At 47.2% G+C, this 22,144-nt stretch overlaps 1 protein-coding gene across 3 annotated transcripts in view; it reads right to left on the minus strand.

The window, feature by feature from the left end:
* The window catches only part of LOC119441463 (autophagy-related protein 9A-like), a 174,978-nt gene that overhangs the window by 97,645 nt on the left and 55,189 nt on the right, over positions 1-22,144 (minus strand). For 2 of the 3 annotated variants that reach the window (XM_037706081.2, XM_037706083.2), the window contains exons 15-18: positions 21,109-21,200; positions 18,546-18,757; positions 14,109-14,214; positions 5,155-5,381 (exon numbers count right to left, since the gene is read on the minus strand). The exons of the other annotated variant lie outside the window; for it this stretch is intronic. In XM_037706081.2, the coding sequence (XP_037562009.1) occupies positions 5,155-5,381; positions 14,109-14,214; positions 18,546-18,757; positions 21,109-21,200 (637 nt within the window). The remainder of the gene's footprint in view (positions 1-5,154; positions 5,382-14,108; positions 14,215-18,545; positions 18,758-21,108; positions 21,201-22,144) is intronic. 3 annotated transcript variants of the gene reach the window in all.

Genomic DNA, 22,144 nt, shown 5'->3' on the forward strand with positions numbered 1-22,144 from the left:
GTTAATAATGCACAGGGCTAACAAGCAGAAGCAGAAGTGCAAGGCATGCATCTAGCCATACTAGCAGCATGTTAACATTCGCCAAGACTAGCCCCAGACTGCAACAATGCTGTGAAGCAAGAAGTCATCACATGCCATTCTGGCTCCAATTCCTCCACTTGCCTGCTGACAATAAAACCAGGTGTTTCAACCGCAATTACGCATTAAGGGGGGACGTGGCTTTGAAAATCAACTTCCTGATTTCTTCATGGATTTTGATGAAAATTGGCACAAATGTTTAGAATGTCTCCCTGATACTTCCATAAAAGTTTCAGAGTGATACCTTGAGAACATTTTATTCAGCAGAATTTTTCTCTCTTGAACTTTCTGGAGGGCCTGGGGAGCTTAAAAAACATGATGGAAGGCTCGTTGAGTATTGACTGCATAGCTCAATGTTTGCTGAAGGTCGTAACAGTCTTACTTTTTTTTTTTTCGCTACACAAATTTTTTAGATAGTCATTTTTCAAGTTACCTTCACACCAAGCACACTTTCGGGGTGAACGAATAGCCACGCCATAAATTCATAAAAAGTCAAGATAGAAATGCGAGACTGTCTCGACCTGCACTGTAGTCCAAGGAACGTGACAAAAAAAACAGAATCAAAATAGGCTAAACGGTAACGAAGAAATCAGCTCCAGAAACTGAGCAGAAAGGCAAAAAAACAGTTTTGAGAAAACAGCTCTCAAAGTTGCACCTTCTCTTCAGTTCTCTAAAACGCACCAAAGTTGTAATCTTTGATGTGTTTTGTAACGTGGGGCTTCTTGGACATGTGGCCTCTGGTCTGCTGAGCCTTCGTTCTGCCTTTTTCATGTTTTTATGGCATTCTTTACTGCTGCTCTACGAAGAGCATGGTGCCTGGGTTTCCAACCAAGTGAGGTGCAGAACTATGTGGGCATAATTATTTATACAGTAGTTCTAGCGTTGTATCTGCAGACTGCCTCATTGATAGCAGCCTCTAGTGCAGTCAGTGAGGCATTGTTTTCTTTTGGTAGAATCGACCATGTTACTCAATGAAGGCTCTCAGCAGCCTTCTGAATCATCTTCCATTGACAATGGCTATGGAGGTTAGGAGAGCCACTGATAGATAGGCACCAATGCAGCTGCTAGGTGCTTTCCAGCCTGTACTTTTGTATCATGCCTCACTTCTGCAGCCAGGTGTCTGTGCCAGCCCAAGTGGCCTAGTGAACAGAGCTCATGATGAGGTTCTCTTTATGAAGGGGTGGTATGATAGGTATTGTTACGAGATATCGTGGCATTACGATAACAGAGTCGGCGCGCGATGTGCTTAAGTCGCGGGTCCGAGGTGCCGATGTGCGAAATGCCTGATCGCGGGTCCGCGGAATAGACGCTCGACGAGCTTAGTCGCGCAGTCCGAGGTGCCGATGCGCGAAATGCCTGGTCGCGGGTCCAAACGCTCGGTAAGCTCAATCGCGCAGTCCGAGGTGCCGACGCGCGAAATGCCTAGCCGCGGGTCCGAGGAATAGACGCTCGAGATGTCGACACTCCATGAGCGATGTGCCGACACGCGAAATGCCTAGCCGCGGGCTCGAGGAGTCGATCCTCGATTAGCTGAGTAGCACAGTCCGAGGTGCCGACGCACGAAATGCCTAGCCGCGGGCTCGGAGTCGACGCTCGCGGTACCGACGCGCGAAGTGCGTAGCCGCGGGTCCGAGGAGTCGACGCTCGATTTGCTTAGTCGCGCAGTCGGAGGCGCCAACGCACGAAATGCTTGGGCAAGGATCCGAGAAGTCCGCGCGCGATGTGCTTCATCGCCGAGTCGGAGACGCCTACGCGCGAGAGGCTTAGCCGCGTGTCCGAACATTCCGTGCCCGAAGCTCGGTCGCGAAGTCCGCGTCGCCGATGCTCGGAATGCTTAGCCGCGGGTCTGAGACATCCACAAAAAGCGGGATCGGCCACGCTACTGCGATGTCCGCGTAGCGCCCGCTTTAACACTCGACGGAAACTGTCCGGAGCTCGCGAGGAGACCGCAACAAGCGGAGCAGACGACGCCATCACGGAGCGAGCACCGGACCAATGGCGAACCGCGCTGGAGTCACGTGGCGGGCGCGGCCAATCGGTGGCTCTGGCACGACCTTCAATCATTTGCTTTTTGTGTGCTTGTTTCTGTATGGAGGAGATAGCTGAAGCGGCAGATTTGAAGAGGGAGAAATGCGCTTTCCAACGAGACCAAGATGGCGGCGCTCGGCTGCGCCGTTCCGAAGATATCGTGGCTTGAAAAACGCCGTTTTTTTCGCGATTTCCGCGGAATTTTTCGGCACCTTGGCTGATACAACAATTTTTTTAGAGCACTTCTACTTGGTTTTCAGTGATGATATTTCGTAATCAGATAGAATAAGAGTTACAGAAACTGAAAATGTGATTTTCAAAAAATCGATTTTTTAGCCATTTTTCGCGATGCGAAAGCCGCGTCCCCCCTTAAGCGGGTATGTATTAACGAGGTTTGACTGTACCAGCTTTGCTATTGCCATCCATGGCTGCAGTTACTTGGTAATCCACAAACAGTAAAAAGTTTGAAGGAATCACTAACGAATATTTATGGTACACTACTTAATTTCTTTTAGTGCAACTGAACGCTTACCAGTAAGAGTGTACAGTACTGCAGTGCTAATCCCGAAAACGCTGCAGAACATTTGTTAGAGATTTAGCGATTTGGCAATCTATCATTTTTGAAATTTAGCGACTCGGAGGTTTCAATAGCTTAATGAATTCTTATGCTGAAAACGATGAGAGGTGAGTGCTATAGCAATTGCAAGCTGGCTTTGGTGGGAAGCAGAAAACAAGTGCAGCCTTAGCCGTGAGAAATTACCCTTTTGTTTATGATGTTTCCTGAACTGTTGAATTATTTCTGCAATAATAGCACCGTGCTTTCGTGGTTTCCTGTTCAAAATCTTTGGTCACATAACAAGTCAAGCCAAGTTTACGAAACATGGAATGAAACTATCATTACAATGAACTGTACTTTTACATGTGATGCATTGTTTAGTGTGTTGCCTCTTGGAAGTATGTTGTCTCCTGAAAATCCGAGCAAGCTGGGACAAAACATTTCAGCTCAAATGCACAATCAGAACTTGCATCAATACTAACTAGCGTCCGGTACAGCATAATGTGTGCACCATGCAATGAGGGATGCCACAGTTCTGTCATTCCCCTCGCTGCCACATAAGCAGTGCCACTTGTAAGTGTGAACATCCCTTAGATCTAATTATGCATAGAATAAAGTGCAAACGCCTATAAACATATAAACAATGCAATTTTAACAATACGTGTGGTGCACTTAACAACAGCTGACTTGCATACAGTAATCTGCGCTCATATGGTAAGAACCCAGCCCTAGTACCACAGCTTCATCGCAACGTGTCGCGACATGCCGTTTTTCTCGGCTTTCTGTGCCAATTTAAAATTACAATTTCTAATCGAACAGCATGTTAGATTAAATCACTATACATCATGGTCCGTTCGTTTTCTCCCAAAATCTCAACATGTTGTGGGCAGTCCCTTTAAACCTAAAACTAATATTTGAGGTTCAAGAAATCAAATGCTATGCCCTGCCTGGTACTGATAATCTCTATGAGCTGCTGCCCAATCAATCTGCCACATTTGGTGCAAGAAATCAAGCTGCAAAAAAAAAAAAAAAAATGCAAATTTAATTGGGCTGGTTGGTACATTGTTATAGCTAAAGAGAGTAACAAGACATGGGACAGGGCAAACAAAAGGGAAGGACGAAGCGCCGTCCGCTCCTTCCATCTGTCCAGTCCCGAGCACTGTTACTCTAATCAGCCATGGATGATTTGCAAGAATTACTTTTGCTAGGGGCGAGGAGCTGTGGTTGTTGCAGTGGCGCCACACGCCTGTTGAACCACGCTTCACCTGCGTTCAGTTGCATGTGGAGGTTGTGTGCTACCGTGCATGTTAGAATCAAGTGAATGCGATCAATTTAAATCTCTTGCAGTCAAACATGCATTGAATCAGTGAAGTTCCACTGTACCAGCCAGCTTCTGTATGGCATGCACAATAATGAGATGAGCCTACAATGCACACATACAGAACATACACCACATTCATACTGTGTACTCCTACTCCTGCCTAACACAAACATTACGTCTCCTTGTCAGTCATCTTAACACTTTCCTGCCCGACAGCCCACTTATAGATGGTTGCAAATTCGTACTTTGCTCTTTTCCGAGTGCTCTTGAACACTCAGCAGCATGTAATAGGTTATTAAAGAACTATTCGTCTTTTCTGCATCTTTTTTCCAGCTGTGTGGGGACATTAAAGTGCCTCCAGAGTAAGAGTGTGCTTGGAGCGATGAGCAGTCGTAGTTCGAAAGATGGCATCGATGTTGTACGCCACTCATTCATGGAAACATCGCATATTTACCGATTTTGATGCATCTGCACGAGAGTTCTTGGACGTTGGAAGCAGCAGTGACACGATAGACAATATCAGTTCTTCAGATTTCAGCATGAAGCTTCACTTTCTTTTCTAAACCATTAAGCTGCTGCCACATGCTCATCTAAAGATACCATGCGTGTTCTAAAGATCAATGTTCTTATCTACAAGGTGTCAATGTCTTTCGGGCGGGTTCGCTTACCGGCGGCCGCGCCGAGAGTCTATTTTGCAGAGAGTTGACGACGAAGATGACCTCAGCATCGCGCTAGAGCTAGTCACTAAGGCTCACATTTTCTTAAATATGAAGAAATTCTGTCTATAAAAAGCAGACATTTGACGAAATACTGCACAGATTCCTTGCGTTGAAAATGTACATTCTGAAATTTCTTTAGGTTCTATTTATGCAAAGCAACACTCAACATTTTTATGCAACTTTCTTATCCTTTTCTTTTTACAAAATATTTGTTTAGGACTAGTACCGTCAAAATGAAAATTTCTACTCGCTGCAATTTCGCACTATACACTTTAATATCAATGCTGCGACAGGAACTAGCCTACTCAAAAACAGCTTCCTTTCACATTGGCAGGAGAGTGTTAAAGGGACTTTAAAGAGAAGCATCAAATCAGTCTTTGAAAACCATTTCCATTATTCCGCAATAATGGTTTCCGCTAAACAACCCAACAATGACAGCACCACAGCCTTACCACGGCCTGGGCAGAAGCGGAGGGCGAGCTTGCTGACCCGCTGTTGGCTGCCTCGTGGTGGAGGATGACGCGCCGTCCTCACCGCTGCCTTCCTGAGGAGACTCGAGGATGTGGGGAAGCCCCTGCCAGACCAGCCGCGAGTGAGACTCTGGGTCCACGACCGAGGCAGGAGGCGGCGTTGACCCGAGGGAACGCCCTGTGGTCACCCTCAGGTGCCGTTGGTGCAGCTGGGAGACAACAACAGCCACCCAGCCATCAGGAGCACATCACAAGTACTCGAAGATCGGCACAAGTGAATAAAACTGAGGATGATACAAATTCACGAACTGCGACTGCCAGCAGGGAGGGAGCATGGCAAGCAGAGTAAAAGACGAGCAGAGTAAAAAGCAGTAAGAGGACAGCGCCTCAAATTGCCATTCTTCACATCTCCACATATATGTTAATGTGCCGAAACCGCACCATGGTCTCTGGGGAATGTCAAGGAAAGGTGCTGCTGCAAAAGTAAGAAACTAACAAAAGGACAGGCCCTACTCTTTTCACACAATGGACATGGTGCCACAAGTGCAACACATGACCACTTCTGCATTAGCAGTACTGTTTTAAGTGCGAAGCACTTTACGGGCCGGGCCTGTCGGCGTCTAATGTGATATGTCATCGTGACCACGCAAAAAAACAAGATCTGCCGAAAACTCACGTCCCGTTCACTTGGTATACACCAAAATTGGCATGGAAGGGTACAAATGCATGACTAAAATGACCGATAGGTCATGACATCAATAACATCACATCCTCATCAGTTACGTCACGATCAACTATAATAAAATCATGTGTGGTGCATACCCACATTAGATATGTGGGTATGAGGCAGGGGATATACGGGAATTAGCAGAAACTCGTGAAAATAGCTTCCGAAACACCAGTCTGGTACCAGCGCAGCGCACCACTCCACAAGCGCTAGATTCCTCCTTACTTGTGCAAGAATAGACACGAATAACATAATTAAGGGAAACACAGCGCGTCACTGCTTTGCACTTCCCCAGGTTTCACGTTAGTGGAGCTACATTAAGCGCAGGATTTTTTATTGTCTACAGTGCCTGTGTGACAATGAACCTTTGTCCAACATTTCTTCAGAATTAGCTACACAGTAATCAGCCCTACTGAAATGGTTGCTCATTTGTGAATGACATGCTTCACATAAACACATCATTCAATGCAACAGCCACGTGTCGTGCAACAGATGTCTGCTTTTTTGCATTTACTCAATATATACTCGACTAAGGGCCACACCCCTAACTTGGCAACCCAAAACTTGGGGGAAGAAAAATGTTGATATAAAGAAATTTGAAGATTGACGTGAGCGTCGCAGCTTGTCTGCATGCTCTTAGATTCTGAACGCATAGTGTGAACCGTCTTTATACATCACTGTGAAAAGCTTTGACGTGGCAGTCATATCCAACACCATAGAGGGCACTGACGACGACTGTATCCATATCGACGGTATCGGAACATGGTGTCTCTCGTTCAATTGACAGGCTTCCTCATAAAACCGGCCCAGGTCCTGACGGTATAAGTGCTAAGCTTCTAAAATTAACGTCGCACTACTCTTCTGTCTTGTTATCTCTAATTTTTCAGCAATTCTTAGATACCGGATGCCTGCCGCAAGATTGGAAATCAGCATTAGTAATACCGGTATTTTAATCTAGTGACGCAACAGATCCTAATAATTACAGGCCTATATCACTGACATCAATTTGTTGCAAATTACTGGAACACATCCTGTACACTCACATTATAGCCTATCTTAACAAAAATAGTCTGCTGCTCAATAACCAACATGGCTTTCGTCAAAATCGCTCGTGTCAGACACAGCTATACGAGCTTATAACCGATATTCACATTTCTTTACACAAATTGGTTTGCACAGACGCCATTTTCATTGACTTTTCTAAAGCTTTTGACCGGGTGCCTCATAATCGTCTAAAACTGAAAGTTCGGAACCTACAGCTTGACTAACACGACGCGATGGATTGAGGAATTCCTAACCAATCGATTTCAAGTAATCTCTTTGAACAACTGTTTTTCTAACCGCACTCACGTGACTTCGGGAGTTCCTCAAGGATCTGTTCTTGGTCCGCTACTATTTTTAATTTACATAAATGATATCGCAACTAATGTTACTTCACAAATACGTCTCTTTGCAGATGACTGCGTCTTGTATAATGAAATAAACTGCCCGGCCGACATCACTGTGCTGCAGTCCGATTTAACAAAACTTACCGAATGGTGTGACATATGGCAGATGGAAATCAACATAGCCAAAACTAAACACGTAAAATTTGATCCCTTTACTCGAGTTACCTCTGTCCAGTATAAAATATGTGGTAGAACTATTGACACAGCATCTTCAATCAAATACTTGAGTGTCTTGCTTACTTCCAATCTAAGCTGGAATACACACATTGAACACATTACCACAAAAGCATGTAAAAAACTTGGTTACCTAAAACGGCACTTACACCTTGCGAACACAGATCTCTTATCAGGCCCTCTTTAGAATATGCGTCCATAATTTGGCACCCCCATCATTCAAATCTCACGAACCTACTTGAATCAGTTCAAAATAAAGCTGCGCGGTTCATCTCGTCTTCATACTCTCGCTATCAAAGTGTGTCAGCCTTAAAGAAATCACTAAATCTCTCTTCTCTTGACATGCGCAGGAAATTAACACGGTTGTCGTTCTTCCATAGCCTTTTCCACAGCAACATTCCATCTGCCCGAGCTCATATTCTTCCCGCTGCTCACATATCGACGCGCACAGACCATATTCATAAAGTAAACCTATATTTGCCAGGACTAATCTTTATCAAAATTCACCTCTAGTTTTATCTATTGCCGAATGGAACTCACTCGGTTCAAACATTGTCTCGCTTACGGAATCATCATCATTTCATGCAGCACTACTAACCTTCTTAGAGTGTGTCGACCTGTCATAACCCACGTATTACGCTTGAATATTTACTTGAACATGTTTTTATGTGCTTAGTATTGTATAATTTTTTCCATTTCATCTGATATGTACTTGCGAAACATCTTGTCTGTATCTGTAGTCCTCTTCGCGTTTTCAGTTCTCTTGCGTTTTTTTATGCTACCAGATATTGTATAAACATCGTTTTCGTTGTTGTTTTCGTTTCTTTATATCTGTTCCACGTTTTGATAATTTTACTGTACCTCATAGCTTGCCATATTATTTATATTCTACACAGTGCACGTCCATTTGACCTTTCCAGTGATGCTACTGCGGACTTCTGATTTGGAGCAATTTTTGGAGCATCAGAAATTTCATTTTGGAGCACTTTGGAGCAGACAATTTGGCATTTGGGAGCAGCTTCGAGCAGCTGATTTTTCACATCCTGAAGTATTAAAAAAAAAACGAGTGTACATGCGACACACACACACACACACAAATTGATATCGTGTCATATATTGCTAGTTTTCCCAGATGTCATTCCGTATATCCATAAACAGAAATGATGCGACACATTGGCGGCATGCAGTTATTATAATCACATGTCATGCTGCGCTTCAAACAAGCGACAGTAGAACCCCGCTGTTACGTTCCCGGGCGCTGCGTCTTCCCGGCTGTTAAGCTCCCATAGTACCCAATGCATTGGTAGCACCGCTGTTGCGTCGCAAATGTGAGACCATTCCCGCATCATGTGGCCTCTGGGCTGCTGTGCCTTTGTTCTGCGTTTTTCAAGTTTGTATGGCATTCTTTACTGCTGCTCTACAAAGAGCATGGTGCCTGGGTTTCAAACCAAGTGAGGTGCAGAACTATGTGGGCATAAATATACAGTAGTTCAAGCGTTGTACCTGCAGACTGCCTCATTGATAGCAGTCTCTAGTGCAGTCAGTGAGGCATTGGTTTTTTCTTTTTTTTTGTAGAATCGACCATGTTACTGAATGAAGCTCTCAGCAGCCTTCTGAATCATCTTCCATTGACATGGAGGTTAGGAGAGTCACTGATAGATAGGCAGCAATGCAGCTGCTAGGTGCTTTCCAGCCTGTACTTTTGTATCATGCCTCACTTCTGCAGCCTGTGCCAGCCCAAGTGGTCTAGAGAGCAGAGCTCATGATGAGGTTCTCTTTATGAAGGGGTGGTAGATAGGTATTGGTACGAGATATCGTGGCATTACGATAATAGAGTCGGCACACGATGTGCTAAGTCGCGGGTACGAGGTGCCGACGCGCGAAATGCCTAGCCGCGGGCTCGAGGAGTTGACGCTCGCAGAGCCGACGCGCGAAGTGCCTAGCCGCGGGTCCGAGGAGTCGAGACTCGTTGAGCGATGTGCCGACGCGCGAAATGCGTAGCCGCGGGCTCAAGGAGTCGACGCTCGAGGTGCTTAGTCGCGCAGTCGGAGGCGCCGATGCACGAAATGCTTAGGCAAGGATCCGAGAAGCCCGCGCGTGATGTGCTTGATCGCCGAGTCGGAGACGCCTACGCGCGAAAGGCTTAGCCGCGCGACCGAGGATTCCGTGCCCGAAGCGAGGTCGCGAATCCGCGTCACCGATGCTCCGAATGCTTAGCCGCGGGTCTGAGACGTCTACAAAAAGCGGGATCGGCCACGCTACTGCGATGTCCACGTAGCGCCCGCTCTAATACTAGTCGAGATTACGGAAACCGCCCAGAGCTCGCGAAGAGACCGCAACAAGCGGTGCAGATGACGCCATCGCGAAGCGAGCACCGGACCAATGGCGAACCGCGCTGGAGTCACGTGGCGGGCGCGGGCAATCGGTGGCTCCGGCACGACCTTCAATCATTTGCTTTTTGTGTGCTTGTTTCTGTATGGAGGAGATAGCTGAAGCGGCAAATTTGAAGACGGAGAAATGCGCTTTCCAACGAGTCCAAGATGGCGGCGCTCGGCTGCACCGTTCCGGAGATATCGTGGCTTGAAAAACGCTGTTTTTTCGCGATTTCTGCGAAATGTTTCGGCACCTTGGCTGATACAACAATTTTTTTAGAGCACTTCTACTTGGTTTTCAGCGATGATATTTCGGAATCAGACAAAATAAGAGTTACAGAAATTGAAAATGTGATTTTCAAAAAATCGATTTTTTTAGCCATTTTTCGCGATGCGAAAGCCGCGTCCCCCCTTAATCGGGACGCACGCGCTAGTGCTGTTTAGTCTCCTGTTCGCAACTAAGGCTAGCCCTATCATCGCGTTGCACGTTTTAATTCCCCGTTGGTGCAATTGTCGGCGATAGACGCCGCCAAATCCGAGACTGTTTGGCGCAGTTAGGCGCAATTTCCGTCGATTGTATCAGGATGGCGCAGTAAATCCCATTTGGCGCACTTTGGCGCAGTTGGCGCAGGAGTGGAATCACTGCCTTTCCCATCCCCCCCTATGTAATGCCCTAACGGGCCTTTAGGGTACTTAAATAAAATAAATAAATAAATAAATAAATAAATAAATAAGTGTGCTACTGAGCCGAATCTGAGCAGCGGTGACAGTGACAGCAGCGAGGAATATATACGGGCACCAGCTGCGTGGAGTGCTTGCATGAGCAACTTAACGAGTTAGGAAAACAACAGCATTCCCTCTCTTTGCACAAAGAAATCAAGGAATATAATACACAGGGGTATAAAAATTTGACCACAATGGCCCACCCCAATGTGACGGCCGCACCATGTCAAGATTGTGAACAAAAAGTGCGGCGCTTACACGAGCATACAGTCAAAGCTCGTTACAATGGACGGCAACACAGTCAACCTCCGATTTTTTAGGGGCGAAGCACCTTAGGGCCGAGCCTTGCCCCTCCCTCGTCGTCGTCCGTAGCTCTGGTTTGCATGGAGTCCGCTAGGGGCGCTGCGGTACACAAGGGTGTTCGTTCCTGACGCGCGCTCTCTTTCTCTCTTCAGCCATGGATGATAACAGTCGCTTCTGAAAACGGCGCGCCCGCTATGGATGGAAAGGCGAGAGCGGCGGCTCAACTGCAAGCGGAGTCGAGGGCTCGGAAAGCTGCTGCAGCACGGCGACGCAGACAACAAGCAGACCTGGAGTATAGGGCGCGGGAAGCTGCAGCGAAACAGCAACGCCGGCAAGCGGACCCGGAGCTGAGGGCTCGCGAAGCTGCAGCAGCACGGCAACGCCAGCATGCGGACCCGGACCTGAGGGCTCGCAAAGCTGCAGCAGTACGGCAATGTCGGCAAGCGGACCCAGAGCTGAGGGCTCGCGAAGCTCGCGCTTGAACCGAGCATCGGCGCCACCAACCTCAGGTAGAGAACGCTTCCGATGTTTTGCCGCCGCTTCCCGCGCTCTCGCCGCCTCTGGGTCCGCTTGCCAGCGTCGGGGGATTTACGGTTAACCGAATGATCCCCCGGTGCTTCGCCCACTCATCATCATTCACTTCGTGGATATGCGGCGATTTTTTAAATGCGAAGCATTTCTTGCCAGCGGCTCTGTCTGTTGTTTCGCGTCCCACACCCCCACAGCGCATGCGCATCCCCTCCCCCCCTCTCTCTCCTCTCCTACGCTCCCCCTTTCTCTCCTCTAGGAATCCGGAGCGGCGCGCTCGACAGGTGGTGCGACAGCTGCATACTCCACTGGGGGCGCCATGGTAGTTCCGCGGTATGAAAATGACAGAGCGCGCGCGCCTCATTCTCTCTCCTGTGCAGGAGAGAGAGATGTCTTTCGAGAAGTGGCAATATGCAACGCATCGTGCTTTCTGAGCTTCAAAGCCATTGGTGAGGATTACAAAAGCAGAGTCAGCACCATTGCTGGCAGCGGTGAATTGTTCAATGCAAAAATACGGCACCGAACAACAAGAACCTTGGTAGCAAACGTCGAAGCAGGTAGGCTTAGCATTTCCGCGGTGGTGGCTATGGCTGCCAGCAGATAGAGCACACACTGACCTCGCACCTGTTTGAGGCGGCAAGATAGCCAAAATTGCGGCAGTGGTGGCTTCGATTAATGCCGTTCCTGAACGCGGTCAGGGCAAAAAGTCCGGAAAATCGGACGGTGATGGTATTTTGCGTCCGAAATTTCAGACGCTCTTATGCCGTGAAGGCGTCCGCATTATCTGGCATGTCCAAAAAATTGGGTGCCTGCAAAATCAGTCGTTGATGGTAATCCAGCGAGAAAGGTCCGTTATATCAGAAATCCGCTCTATAAAAAATTATGGCCATGGTTTGTAGCAAAATGGTGTAACTTCTCATATACTGCTGTCTAAACTGAAGGCGAGCACAAAAACAATGAAAACATCGAAATTAACAGAAATAGAAAAACAGGTTTACGCAGTTATCATAAAACATGGCATGGCTCCTTGCTGTCTGCTGTTCTGGATGCTGGTTTCACAGATTTCCTAAGTTGTAGGAAATAGTTGTGTGCAGTTCTTTGCAGCTCACACGCATTGCCACAGCAAAGTATTTATTTATGTATTTATTACATACCTGCAACACCTATTCGGGCATTACAGCAGGGGGGTTACATTACAAAGGAACAAACAAGTGATCACATACATAAAGCACGGTAAAACGCATCATTGTTTTCAATATTTACAATGTTAGACGAAAGAGCATTCTGTTCTCTTGTAGTCCGAACAAGAAAGGAATACAGAAAGACGTCATTCCTAAAAGGGAACTTGTGGACTTTTAGAGCATGGTCGCGTCTCATCGACACATAAGTAGGCGACTGAATATATTTTTCTATCTCAATCCCTGTTTTAAAATAATAAACAGCGTGAAAAATTTTTTTTCGTCGGTCATTTAATGCTTGCCATGATAATTTTACTTTCCGTCATACTTAATTTTCTACTATAATTATTAAGAACAAACCTAGCTGCCCTATTCTGCACTTTCAAGCTGTTGAAAGTACATAGCATTTACACCATCTAGACAAAATTTGCCATAATTTTTTCCGTTGCAGCCGAGAGTCCCTAATAGCTGGGTCCGCTGAAATTTGTTGCCTGAATAATATAATCCGTGGGAATAATCCGTGGGAATAACTGCATACAACAACGCTCGCGGATGCACGACTCGACCACATCCTATTCACGGTCAACAGCTCAGTTCCCCCATTCTTTGGCAACGCTGACAAAGCTGGATTCACACGGCGGACCGTTATCGCGGACAAATCAGTCACGTGATATGCGACGTGGTTGGATCACTTCGAAGCTAGCACTCACACGACAGTGGATGACAGAGAGGACGGAGATGCCCTCATATGGGCAATGGCAACAGAGAACAGTGATTTGGTTTTCTGCTGTATCGTGAAGCGCTTCATGCGGACCGAGGGAGAGCCACAGGAATGGACGACATATGAGCTTGCCGGTGCCATGTTCGCTAATCGCTAACTAAAGGCAACATGGCGAAACATAAAGAGGAGGAGAATGAGCGACAAAGAAAGAGGGGAGAAGGGCGCTTAAACACGGGGGGTGGGGTTCCCTAGGAGATAACGAAACTTTGAATGGCGGAGACCATGCCTTAAGGCATGGCTTCATGGAAGCGTGGCACGCGTTGCCGTGAAGCCACACTTTAAGGGGAAATTCAAATATAACCCGCAGCCCCACTTTACTGTTACATTTATTGAAGTTTTGGTCTGGGTTATACGCATAAAAATACGGTATGCGGTATACTGCCCAAAATATACTATTGTATACTGCCCTCACAGGCAACAAGCCCTCACGGACAACTAAGACGACTGGATAATCAAAAGCTTTAGCAAAGTTATGCTTTAATGTAACCATTACCATGTTCACCAGAGAGTACTATGCACAATAGCTAGCTACACAAGATTTATGGGCAGCACAGTTCGGATATCACATGCAAAGCAAGCAGATTGCAGAGGTGGTAGCTGTAACGGCAGAGCTGCAGCACTGTCCTATATCATTCGCAACAAGATATGGAGGAGGCGGTAAGAATAATGCCAAATGCATAGCAGACATTGGGAGGCACTGACCTCGTGCATGAACAGGGTGCTGAAGCTCATGTTGGCAGCAGTGGACTCCAGCGACACCTCCGCACCCACCACGGACGAACTGTAGGGGTCGTTGCTGACACAGATGCTGCAAAAGACATCTCACATGAGCCACCCGACAGCAACTCTTGATACAGTGCCCAAAAATCTCTTGTGCACAGTTGCTAACATCATGGCAGAGTCCTCATAGATTTGGCTGCACAAGGTCCTCTTATCAGAGTACAAGGTCACCGTGGCCAGGACTAAAACCTGCAAACACTTGCTCAGTAGCATAATGCTGTAAAAGACGAGTTATAGCTACGGGTTTAGTCAAACAGGAATACAGTGGAACCCCGATTACACTTCTTTCTCAGGACCGCGAAAAAGTGTAGCAAGATCCAAACAAAAATTACGCCTATAAAAACTGTTTCTCGAGGCAAATTTACGAGAAACTTCAATGTAAACTACAAACTACAGTAAAAGCTTGTTAATGCACAACTGGTTAATTCAAAATTTATAATTTGAAGTAGCCGCTGCGGTCCCTCCAACAATTTATTGGAAGCAATATGCAATGCGTCCTGCAATTCACACTGAAATCCGCACCGCCATTGATAATTCGAACTCCGCACCATCGTGGATGCGAAGAGTGCTAGTGCGCGGGAGCATGCTGACCACGCTGGTGTCGCCGTGCGGGCTGCAGAGCTTTGCTCAGGCACCCGTCTCAGCGGCAAGTGGTAGCAAAACATCAGCTTCCCGTGCGCACGCCCCTGAAGGCGCCGTTCTCATTGGTCTCCACCGTTCGCGGCTCGCTTGCTGCCGCGAAAAATCAGTCCAGAACCGACCCCTCCGTGGCAAGAAAAAGCTTCTGAGCGGCTGCTTGCCCGGTGCGTCGCGTGCATTTTCCCTGCTAGTGTGTACGCTCCTTAAAACGCGCCCATGCCGGTTTGCCGACGGTCGCAGACAGCCGTTTAAAGCAGCGCGTGTGTTATGTTTAGAGGGGACGGCATTTCCGCTGGCGCAGCACAAGCAGCTTAGCGTGACTGGCGACAAGTGACGCCCGCCAAGAATAATGGACTATAAAAATGTGCCTAGCGTTGCTTGTGGCCACTCACTCTACGCCGCTTGCGCTGAGCCAGCCGAATTCCCATCCCCTGTAAACTCGAAGCGCGTGCTGTCGGTTGCTGTCTTCGGAGCATGCGCAGAATGATCCCCAAAGCGTGTGCCACTTTGAACAGCTGTCTGTGACCATCGGCGGAGTGGCATGGGCGTGTTTTTTCTTCATGCAATGCACTGTGAGTCAGCACACTCGGTGTGAAGAATGCGCGGATGGAGCAAAAAGCCATCTCGACCTCAGACCGCGTTGCCTGCGTCCGGTTACGCTGGCTGCACAAGTGCGTCGAACTATAGATGTTCTCGCCAACGTGACATAGTGTGTGCTCATGCTACGTCGGACTATATACACGCCTTAGCAGAGCGATTTCTTCTGGGACTTTCATTCGTTAGAATTTCGGATAACTCGAATTTTCATAGCATCCCCGCGGAATTCGAATTAATGAGTATTTACTGTAATACTCTGCAGGGCTTGAAACTGAACTCACCAAAAGAGCAAATGCGAAAAGAATACTGCATTACAGGTGTCAATCATGCTCTATTAAAACAAAACTTGCACCACAATCCATTGCAGCGATTCTCGCCAGCCAGCGCAAACCATGGCACACTGTGTGCTCAAAGGTTCTCCACACTTAAGAAGTACCCTTTCCAACTTCGTGTTGACCTTTTGCCGCCTTCCTCATTCTGCAATATCATACCGTATTTACACGATTATAGGTCGACCCATTTTTTTCAAATTTGACAATCTAATATTGGGGGGTCAACTTAGAATTGAAACCGAACCGTGTACCGCTAGTAGCGGCAAGAGAAACGAGAAATCAGGGGCGCTACGGCGTGGTTACAACTTTGCACCTATGTTTCCATGGGTACGGTAGAAGCGTAGTGTATTAATTTACCGTATTGCATACATTTTGATTGCGCGCACCACGAGCGCACAGCTCTTGTGGGAGCATTGATCACGGAAGAGCCGCCGTTTGGGGGGTATTGGTAGTTGACGGAAGAGCCGCCGTTAGTATGGTAGTTGGCGGATGTAAAGCCCCTATATAAAAAAAGTAGCGACACTCTCCTCCTCCGCCTTCCCTCCTCCTCCGCCTTCCCCCCTCCTCCGCCTTCCCTCCTCCTCGTTTCTCCTCTCTTTCACGCTCCTTTTTCGACCGTTGCGCCGCCTACACCACTTGAAACACGTGCATTTGTTTATCTTTCGCCGCTGATCAGATTCGACGATCGCCGACTGTGTTCGTCGCTATCGTCGTGCTCCTCGCCAGTTGGCAGACGCTTCTCGGGCGAAAATGGCGATGGAGCGTGATCGTAAACAAACGCAGCCAGCGCCCGGGGGCTCGACAGTCCACGTGATGCCATTAGGCCAATACCGACGCGGCGTCGGCCTCGGACAGGGTGTGCGAGGAGGCGGCGGCATTCTTCAAAGCGTGACGCTACTTTTTATATATAGGGGCTTTAGGCGGATGAGCCGTCGTTTAGGGGGTACCGTAAAAACCCGCGTATAATACGAGGTTTTTTTCTAAATTGTATCATGTAAAATTTCTGCCTCGTATTATATGCGGATCCCAAAGTTTTCAGCATAAAATTTGCAGTTTCGGGTTCGTTTTTGCTCACTGCTATCATCATCAAGACTCGTAGCGGAGTATGCGTCATTTTGCAGTGGCGTCGGTAGGCTGCTGCTGCTTTCAACGGGTGCCCTTTTGACCACGCTAAGAATCGGCACGTTCGCTAGTCTATCTCGCACGATGTCAGGAACGCGAAAGTAGTACCCAGCTGCCTTTAAAAGAAAAGTTATTTTAGCTGCCGAGGCCATTGGAAATTGCGCCGCAGGGCGGTGAACGTGTGGTGCGGGAGTGGCGGCTTCAGCACGAGGAAATTTGGCTTCCCTGGCTACTGTGTGCGGGTGGGTCCTCTCTGCGTGGGCGGCTGTACCTCGCGATGTCGTGGTGCGGTCGTTCACGAAGTGTGGACTCGCACTTGATGACGACGTGCTGTGGGACCGCAGCAGCTATGACGCAGCAGAGCCAGTGAGGTCGACTCTAGTGACAATGAGTAGTCTTAGCAACCCCATCAATAAATTTTCCTTGTGTGAATGCACTCGCGTGGTTTTTCTCCCCCCCCCCCCCCCCTTTTTTTTTTGAGACATGCAATTTTGGGGGGGTCGACCTACATTCGAGTCGACTTACAGTCATGTAAATACGGTAGCTTTGTTCACCAGGATCATCTTAAGCGAAGATTCAGGTATCTTCCCGTCCTGGGCAATGCTAGCTTTCGTAGCTCCATGTTGCTTTTCTGATTGATTGACTGACTGATTGATTATTGTGGTTTATTGGCGCAAGGGCCACATGTGGCCAAAGAGCACCAAGATGTTGCTTTTCTGCTTCCTCGATGACATTCAGCTTATAGCTGAGCGACAAAACTGCTCGCATTTGGGACATCATGCGTCGTCTTTGCTCGACACAACCCAAAACTCCTTGACGATCACGACGAAGAACACGTGCGAAAAACTAAGCCTCTCGGCTCAACCTTATTGGCCATCTGCTGCTGTGAGAGTGGGAACTTGGAAACGAACAATGAGACGAGGCAGGGAATAATGCTGCTCCGGAGTGAACCGGTCAAGCATGGTCAAGCGCTCTGCATGCGAAGGAGAGATGTTGCGAGGAAAGAGGCCCGCGGCACTTTCCTTTGGTCCGCAATTCAATCCCGCGCTTCGTGTGGGTCGTCGTATAACGTGGGTCAGGCGTGATACCACGCCAGATAGCCGAGATTTTTCATGCAGTGCTTCTATGGGGACATCACCGGCACTGTGCTAATCAGTCGTAACACCCAGGTCATCAGAAAACCAGGAGACGTATAACCGGTGTTCAACTCTACCTAGGCACAAGGTGCAAAAATCAGAACTGTAGCCTGGCTTGTTGGGCGGGAGTGATGGTCTGCTGTGCACTGAGCACACAAAAGGGTGCACACAAAAGAGCACTGAGCACACAAAAGAGCACCCCATTTATTAGTTCTGCTAAAAGCAAGACACATTTCTGCAGTGATAAATTGTTGCTGCACTAATTTCAAGTTTACTAATGGCATTTTTCCATCTCGGGCCACAGCTGCTGGGATATGCGCCATGACATGTGACCGACCCAGCCATGCTCTCGGACTGGGTCGATCACCTGCCAGTGCGTGCACCCATGCCAGACCGGTACGGTACACATGCTGCTCAAAACTCGTGTCTCATCTGCACCCTGCCCCTTCGGGCAGGTGCATAAAATCCTGTCTGTGCACATCGCTCTGGACGTGTGAAGCCTGGGATTTAGTTCACATGGCTGCTTCAATCACCTGTTAAGAAGGCTTGCATGGCTCGGTGTGGCCAAAGGTCCCTCGGCGCGGGAGATACCACCGCGGATGCGCTCGCCTGCAGCCACTCCCTGCGCTGCTGCAGTTGTAGAGCCCAGGTCGCTGTGCACCATGCGCGAGGCCACCAGACTTCCGCCAACATTGCTGCCCAGTGCTCCGTTGTTCCGCAACACGCTTGACACCAGCTCCGAGTACTGCGCGTGTTGGAATGGTGAAATGAATGCAGCGCATATCATTAAACTGAATGCACAGGTGCGGACATATATAGCTCTAGACCTATTTGGGGAAATAGGAAACAGATAGTGCAAAGTACAGCTTATACTGAAGCCTCACAGTCAAATCAGCATTGAAGGGACACTGATTGCAATGTAATATTTTGGTTGGATCCAGTCACTGAAGGACATCACTGGCACGGGTCAATGATCATCGTGAGTGCGTGTTGAGCATAATGAATGTGTACATTTCCAAGGGAATGCATGCATGCCACCATAATCTGCCAAGACCTACTCAAAAGCACCATGAAACAAGTAGAAGCTGTTTGCAAGAGGCAGGGACAAAGTTAGGGTTAAAATTAGCATCAGCATGTTTTGCACTATAAACTTTTATTGTTTGTGGACAGTAAATTGACCGTCTGATTTATTAGTTGATGTACAAATAGGCACAATTGCTACCACCTGTGAACAAGCAGTAAATCTCACAGCCCTTTTTCCTACTCTCTGGGGAAGTATATATTACACGAGAACAATCTACCGCACCCAACTCAAGCAAAAGTACTTGAAGCATTGAACTTGGGTGTTTACGGCTTGTTTGTTGCTTTTCACACCACCACAATACTCAAGTAGATCGTGGTTAAAAGATGAAAATGAATTCAGTGACGATTTAGTGGTTTCTTGTGACATGTGTGGGAAATGTGTTAGCATCATCACGTCGCATCTCTTTGAGGTCCTGAAAAGTGCCAGTCACACACACACGCACTTCTAAGCTCTCCCCTTCCCTCATTACTAGAGACCGGATTTTAGGCAAATGCCTTTTTTTGTTCCTTGCGTTCCTATTGCCCCACTTTGATATATGAGCATCAATTAGAGGTTAAGAAGGGCTTTTATAGTGTTCTTATAGTGCCTATAAATGCCTATTTTGGCATTTGTGCCTAAATGCCTATAAATGCCTATTTTCAATATCGGCACCTATATAAACACTATTTAGCCTCAAGTTTCGCTTTGGAGTGCAGTTAGAGACTGTTATTCGTGTTACCGGGCAACATTGACTGTTCGGAACTCTACGGGGTTCAACCTAGTCCATTAATTCAACCAACTCCCGGAAAACAACTGCTAGCAGCATTGAAATGGGACGCGCCGGCCAGCATACGCCGCCGCGCTGACATTGCGCGAGCGGTTGGCGAATGTGAAACCGCGGAGAGCCGTCAGGGGAAAGCAGAGTGAAGAGCAAAAGAAGAAAGAAAAATGTGATGGGCACGCGGCTTTTGTTTTGGTTGTAATTTTCTTTTTAAGGTGTTCACCGCCGTCGAGCGTTCCTTCTCAGCGTACGAGATCATTCTCAGTGATAAGAGGCACAATTTTGAATCCAAAAATCTGGAGATGGTGGTAGTTTGCTATTGTTTCCACAATCTTCACAGTGATTCTTAGACTACATTCCGCGTGCTCTCCATACATATTTCTTCAAACATGTGCACTTCAAATGGCCGGAAGTGTATTTGGCAGTGTTGGGATGTCTGGCCTGTACAACTCAGAAAATATCATTGTATATGAGAAAATTGTGAAGAGTTGTACCTAACAGTCCTCGTGTAAGAACATGCTAATTTCTTAATAAATCGTAGTATCTCTTGCATTTGTTATTTGTCTGTTTTTGTTGTGTCTTACTTAATTGCGTTAGGCAGACAAAGTATCGTTTTTTTCATCAGTATTCCCAGCTTTCAAGTATTCTTTTTCATGCCTGTTTCACTATATGTGACGCTCGAGTACAGTGGCCATTGAACATGAATATGAGCAGTGTGCTTACTGAATGAAGCCAATCGATCGTCATTAGTCCAGCAGTGTTATGGGACAATGGCACGGCTATGTTCAACTGTTGGCGCCTTTGTGCCATCATAGACAATAGAATTTGTTTTTCTATAGTAGATAGAGGCCGCACACGTCTTCGTTTAAAATTATTTGCAGTTATGTAAAAATTTAGTGTGCCTATAGTTACGACGTTGGAGGCCTAAAACGTTGTTTTGCCCGCCTATTTTTGGCGCCTAAAACGCGCTTTTTTAATGCCTAAAGATCCGGCCTCTACTCATTCACTTGACCCTACCACATTCACCACTTGACCCTACCACATTCATTATTCACCACTTGACCCTACCACATTCATTATTCACTGCACGCACGCACGCACGCACACACACGCACACACACACACACACACACACACACAGGCTTTATTCCACTTTGACACTTCTAATGCTCGCGCATTAGAGAAATTACCGAGTTCAGCATCTGCGGGACCGCTCTTAAACTGTAATTACTACTTTGTCACTGCAACTCACTTCAACGTTGATGCCTGAGAGTGAGTTGAGCGAGTTGAACAAGACGTTGTCTTCTCGGTGGAGGACTGGCAGGCGTGTTGCTTCTGTACACACTGCAACAAAAAGAAGGAAAGAATCATGAATAAGTGCAATGTTACACAACTCAACTATGCCTGGAAAATTCATCCACTTCCGTGCAGCAAGATGCTAAAAATGATGTCACAACAGCTTGGCAACAACTGTTTCAGTAAAATTACAGTTGAATCTCGTTAATACAATCACGTTTCGTTCGATTTCCCAGCACCAACGTTTGCAATCAAGAACACAAAAAATTACCCAATACAGTATACAGTTATGCTTCGTTTTTACCAGTAGTAAGTACGTTCCTGGAAAACACAATCTTTCCGCACCAACATCCAGTACATTGCTAAACTACGATTGATAAGCATGAGTCAGCGCAGCAGCGAGCGAATTGAGTGTCGTGCCGGTGCTCGCATCAACGCGATCTTAGCCGCAAAAACACAGGGAGGGCGGACTGTGCCCTGCTGCAGATGGCTTTCAAGATACAGCCGTGCGGGCAGATGCTCGCGGTGAAGAACGCGCAACACCAAAGCCACTACGCCACCATGGCGGGGGATAGGCATAATAAGCTCGCTATCAGTGCCAAGAGCGCTGTCAGCTGTATACTTTCAGAGGTTCGGTGCGGGGACGAGCCGAGTCTCGCGAAAGTGAAACTATCTGAAAGCGATTGCTCGAGAATCAAATCTTCCGTGCCGTCGAGCTCATTTGAGATCAAGTACTTTAAAGACTGCACAACTATTTCATTCAGGTGCAGTACCATACAGTGCAGTCCACATATAACGATACCACATATGACGATATATCGGTTATAACAATGAGTCGAGCTAAGAGCATCAACTTATGCATTAGGGCTATGAGAAAAAAAAACCATATATAACTATATGTTATTCACCGCATATCGGATATAACGATTGAAATTTTGCTTCTGGGTGGCATTTTTCATGCAGAATAATCGTGAAAATTGCGTTCCAATGTT

This window comes from Dermacentor silvarum, chromosome 2 (genome assembly GCF_013339745.2).
Source record: "Dermacentor silvarum isolate Dsil-2018 chromosome 2, BIME_Dsil_1.4, whole genome shotgun sequence".
Lineage (NCBI taxonomy): Eukaryota > Metazoa > Arthropoda > Arachnida > Ixodida > Ixodidae > Dermacentor > Dermacentor silvarum.